At 56.8% G+C, this 4,785-nt stretch overlaps 1 protein-coding gene across 1 annotated transcript; it reads right to left on the bottom strand.

The window, feature by feature from the left end:
- Nucleotides 509–4,373, bottom strand: LOC110406538 (protein maestro-like). Its single transcript, XM_021413169.1, has 11 exons — nucleotides 4,174–4,373; nucleotides 3,929–4,040; nucleotides 3,624–3,761; nucleotides 3,313–3,424; nucleotides 2,970–3,116; nucleotides 2,208–2,381; nucleotides 1,874–2,026; nucleotides 1,269–1,391; nucleotides 936–1,038; nucleotides 728–792; nucleotides 509–608 (listed from the first exon to the last, which is right to left on the bottom strand). The coding sequence occupies exons 3-10, from the start codon at nucleotides 3,704–3,706 to the stop codon at nucleotides 761–763; spliced, it is 927 nt and encodes a 308-aa protein (XP_021268844.1). The 5' UTR covers nucleotides 3,707–3,761; nucleotides 3,929–4,040; nucleotides 4,174–4,373; the 3' UTR covers nucleotides 509–608; nucleotides 728–760.

The raw sequence follows: 4,785 nt of genomic DNA, 5'->3' as shown, positions 1-4,785 counted from the left end.
GAAAGCGACCCATTTCCTCTGTATGCAGAAGCAGTTGTACTTGACTCCAACGGTGTAAAATTCTTTGTTTAGAAAGATGGGTATTTCTTGCTGGAGCAATTCATTCAGAGTCAGTGCTTCCCAACGGTACCACTGGCAGCGGTGCAACAGCCGCGTCTCCGGCCCCTGTGTGACGGACCACAAACCCCCACACTGGAAAGAGGCTCAGAAGAGAGGCAGAGGCGATGCTGAGCTACCGCTGCTCTGCAACAGAAAAGGGAAGGCCTAGTGTCCTGCGCTGTCCCCCGTCTTCCTTACAGCCCTTCTCAAAGAGAAGAGCAACATTTACTTTCTTGCTGTCCTATAGAACCTCTCCCAGTCACCACAGCATTTCAAAGATCATTCAGCGGCCTCACGGTGACGTCGGCCCGCTCCCCCAGCACCATGGGTGCATCCTGTCAGGCTTTGGTGTGACCGCAGAGTGGGAATTTTCCCTGTCTCTAGGAAAGAAAGGTCAGCTCCTCCAGAATGCCACCATGGAAGAGGCTTTATTGATCTCAGTACTACTGGATTGCACAAATCAATCTTCACTGAGACTTTCTGTACTGCTTTCCATAGGTGATGGAGATCTGCAGCAAGACAGGAGAGGTCATGAGGAATGGGCCCAGCCCGCTGCTCCTCTGTGGCCCTGTACCAGGCCGTCTCCCAGGAGGCTGCAGAGCCAGAGCTCAGCGCTCCTCAAATCTACCTGAAAACGGGAGCCTCGTTGTCACTACCGCTGCTAAGGCCTCTTGATTTTTTCCAGGATGTCTCCTACATGCGTGGTGCAGAGAGACAGACATCACAGAACTGCCTCGCAGCCCTGGCTTCCAGCTCCACCCATCCCCCGCCACTTGCTTGGGGAGCTGGAGAGCAAGGCAGGGAGGACAGCCCAGAGCTTTAGACCTGCCTCTCACCTAGGACTGCGATGGCATCAGCGTGCAGTGCCTGGCCATTCTCCAAGCAGCAGCGTCCGGCAATACCGTGGAGCCTCTCCAACATCTCCGGGGCGTCTCTGGCCTAGAGGATAGCAGAGAGGAACCATTTTTCACCATGCCAAAAAAAATCCCTGTCGACCATGGCTGGCCAGCTGGCGGGGCCTCAGGGGAAAGGAGAGAGAGAGCAGGTGGCCGGTACCGGTGACTCAGCTCATGCCCGGCCTCCCCTTGGCATTTTGCCCCGCGCTCCCCTCTTGGGTCTAGGGAAGCGGCCTGCAACCCCAACACGTCCCCAGGGCAGAGCTCACTCACCAGAAGAAGGCAAACTTCATACTGCAGGTCAGCTGCACTCAATCCAGCGGATGTTGTGATGCACTCCTGCAGCTCTTCCGGCCTCAGAAATGGAGCGCGGAGATACAGGGTGGTCCTGCACACCTGAAAAAGAGAGTCCTGCCACGTCGTTCCTTCCCCACTGGTGCAACCGGGATCCTTCCCAGGGAGCTTGTCCGGATGAACTTCTGCTGAGCTCTCCCTAGAAGAGGGGCCTGCCCCAGATGCAGTCTCCAGCCAGGGGAAGGCACTGGTTGTAGCAGAGGGGACTCGCCCCTTTCCTTGCACAGGCCCCCAGGCAGCCCCGATGCCTGGCAGCTGTGTCCATGGGCTGGCTCCTCACTGTCTTCTCCTGCAGACAGGCACTGGGTCTGGGAGACCGGGCCAGATGTGAAGGCACGTGGCCAAAGAAGGAATCAGGGGTCTGGGGCAGTACCGCTAGGAAAGTCCCTGAGACTGTCCCCGGCTTCCTTGCAACACTTTTAGGATGTTTCCAGAGACTCTCAGGGGCTGCCAAGAAGGTGGGAGCGTCTGCCATTGCCAAGCAGCTTCCTACAGCTTTGCTAATAACCTCTGGGGGCTCTTACTTTAGAGACTTCAGGGTCAGGATCCCGAAGGTGCAGGAGAAGGCTGACCCACGTTTCCAGCACTTCTCTGGCAAAGAACGATCTGTTCCCAGAGGCAGAGGAGGCCAGGGCTGCGTAGAGGCTGAAGGCTGAAGAGCGAAGGACCTCTTGCTCCTGCAACGCAGAGGCCCTGTCTGTTAGCTGGGCAATGGGGGACCTCCGACCGAGCTCTTATCAGCATCTGTGCGCTGCCTCCTCGGGTTATGGAGGATGGCCGCCCAAGAGATGCCTCTCGTCTACTCATTCCAACCCCCATTAAAGCAGCGTGTGAAAGAGAAGGAACGGGTTCACTCACGGCTTCAAAGAACATCCTGGTGATGTCTTGAAAGGCGGACCCCAAGTCCTTTGGGCGCAGCTTCCTCACCACCTTAGCCAGCGCAAGCATGCTCTCAGCAACCAGCTCGGGACAGCCGACATCCTCCAAGCATCTCTGCAGTGCTTCCAGAATGGCCTTCTTGTGCTTTCGCACCTGCCAAGCCAAAGACACGCGTTACTTCCTGCGTTAGTCCTGACTTACGCAGCGCTGAACGTGCCCCCTGATCCATGTGCAGCATGCTGCGCAGACCCCATCTGTGGGAGGGGCTGTGCTGTTTTGGTCACTCAGAGAAGAAAGTCATAGGATTACAAGTACGTGCAGGGAGCATAATTGCTGGTACAAGGGGGAGCTGAGCTGGAGAAGCACATCCTGTAGCCAAGGGACACGCCCTGCAATGCACAGACCTAAAGACAAGGTGTCCATGCAGCACAGCACAGTGGAGCACGGGCCTGGGCCTACTCAGGTTAACTGTTGGCTCTCTAACTCCTCGATGCTCAGTGGTCTTTGGCCACATCTGCTATGGCTGCCAAGGACTGAAGTTACTAGTAACAAGACAAGAGCAGCTCTCAGCCCGAGAAGGCGTGCTCTTCACCAGTTTTGCCATTTGCCTCCCTGCTGGTGGCAGAGAGAGGAGCATAGCCATAGAAAAGGCCCCTTTGGCCTTAGCTAGCCTGCCAGAGCTCTGCACCTGGATCTCCCTAGTGAGGGGCTGCAGTCAGAGAGGGGAAAAGTTGGTCTCACCTTCTCAGATGCTCTTCTGAATGTGTTGCCCAGGCCTCTCACTGCCATCTGTCCCACAGTGTTGATTCCGTGCTGTGCTTTCTCCATCAACATGTCCAGGACGCTCTCCAGGAACTTCCTCTCTGTGTCTGGTGGCTCTTTCATCAGCTACAATAAAGCAACATGTCCATGAGCTCCAAGATACCGCTTAAGCCGTTGGCACAGAATGTGAACAGGCATTGAGCAAAGGAGCATCCTTTGGAGTCTTAATGATGACTCTGCCCTCTATCACCCTCTTCCCAAAGAAGGAGACAAGCCAAGCAGCAGTTTCTTAAGAAGAGCTCTTCTCTTGCAGCTGCCTCACCTCAGCAAAGAGAGCCGTCGCTGTGAGCTGAAGGTTTTCTGAGTGGGAGTTCAGCCACTGGGACACAGACTGTATCACACCCCTTGAGATGAGCTGGTTGCGGAGGAGGACGCTGCACACAGAGCACAGGCAGGAGACATATGGTCATGCAGGAATGACACAGGCAGTGAGTCACAGCTTCCCCTGCTCCAGCACAGGCAATACTCTGCCCTGCGGAAGAACTCCCCGGGGTGCGTGGGAAGGGTCGTGGCAGCTGTTTCCCTCAGCGCAGCCATCCACAACAAGGTGAGATGGAGCCCCGGGGGTCTCACCTCGTCAGCAGACACACGGCGTCTGCATGAGCCTGGGGTATTTCCAAGGATGCCCACATGCCCTGCCTGCACAGCAGCAGCATCCACCTCTTCTCCAGGCACCTGCTCAGCACCAGCTCCAGAGCCTCACAGTATGGGCTGGAAAACAAAAACACAAAGTGATGCACTTCCAGGCCAAACCTGCACAGGCGACCAATCTCTATGCATGGCAAACTGGGAAGGCCATAGACCTCTCTCAACGTGAATGAACAGGCCTGGCTGGGGAAGGACAGCCCCCCCACTTCCCCTCTCTTCCAGGTCCTCACCTGCATGGTCTGGCCACACTCCTCAGCGTGCTATGGAGGAGCTGTCTCTGGCATCTCAGAGCAGGCAGCAGCACCTCCTCCCCCAGCGCCTTGCTGATCTGACACAGAAGGCCTGCAAGGAGGTGAGGAAGCAGGTGCTGGATCCTCTCTTCTGCCGGCAGCCTGACCACCACCGTGGAGATGGCGCAGGCGAGCTGCAGGGAAATTCAACTGAGACCCATCTGTTAAAGAAGGGATTTTCCCACCAGCTTGATCCCCCTGCCTGCCTTGAGGCTCTGAACTGTCTGCAGACCTCGTGTCAAGGACAGCCTGCCGGACCTGTGACAACAAACTGGACCAGTCCTCTGCACTTCTCAGGCTGAGACTCCCCAGCACAGCCCTCTCATGCACTCTCCACAGGCACTCGTTAGCAGATGCAAAGCTGCACGTTTGCCTCTGCCATCCAACATACCTTGGCAGAGCCCACAGCATCCAGGCTCTCGTTCTCTCCTGCTGCCTCCAATTGCTGCGTTAAGTGCTGCAAGACCTGAACCCCAAGGTCACTGTTCCCCAGCACTCCCCACAGCTCTGTCGCGTGCCTGCAGGGGAAGAGACGTTCACCCATGAGCCCATATCCTCTGACAGCCGCGGTGCTCTCAGCAGAGGCCATAAGCTCTTGCTGTCAGCGACAGGGCTCACAGTGCCTGGTTCCTACCAGGAACATCAGCACACAGCCTCGGAACGCTCGGACTTTTGGGGAGAAGAAGGGCCTGCTTTTTCCCCAGATTCTCCCTGACACAGACAAGCCACGCAGTCTGCCTTGGGCCTCAGCGGAGCAGGGTGGGGGGGCACACACCTGGCCGTGAGCAGATGCTCCT

Source organism: Numida meleagris, chromosome 14 (genome assembly GCF_002078875.1).
Source record: "Numida meleagris isolate 19003 breed g44 Domestic line chromosome 14, NumMel1.0, whole genome shotgun sequence".
Lineage (NCBI taxonomy): Eukaryota > Metazoa > Chordata > Aves > Galliformes > Numididae > Numida > Numida meleagris.
This window is presented reverse-complemented; position numbering and strand designations above follow the sequence as displayed.

What these genes read in the sequence shown, in the direction of transcription:
- LOC110406538 (XM_021413169.1), bottom strand. Translation starts at nt 3,706, where the DNA reads ATGCTGCTGCTGTGCAGGCAGGGCATGTGGGCATCCTTGGAAATACCC. An exon ending in CCAGGATGTTCTTTGAAGCC is followed by an intron (nt 2,027 to 2,207) that starts GTGAGTGAACCC and finishes TCTGCGTTGCAG; the next exon opens with GAGCAAGAGGTCCTTCGCTC. An exon ending in ATGAAGTTTGCCTTCTTCTG is followed by an intron (nt 1,039 to 1,268) that starts GTGAGTGAGCTC and finishes GCTATCCTCTAG; the next exon opens with GCCAGAGACGCCCCGGAGAT.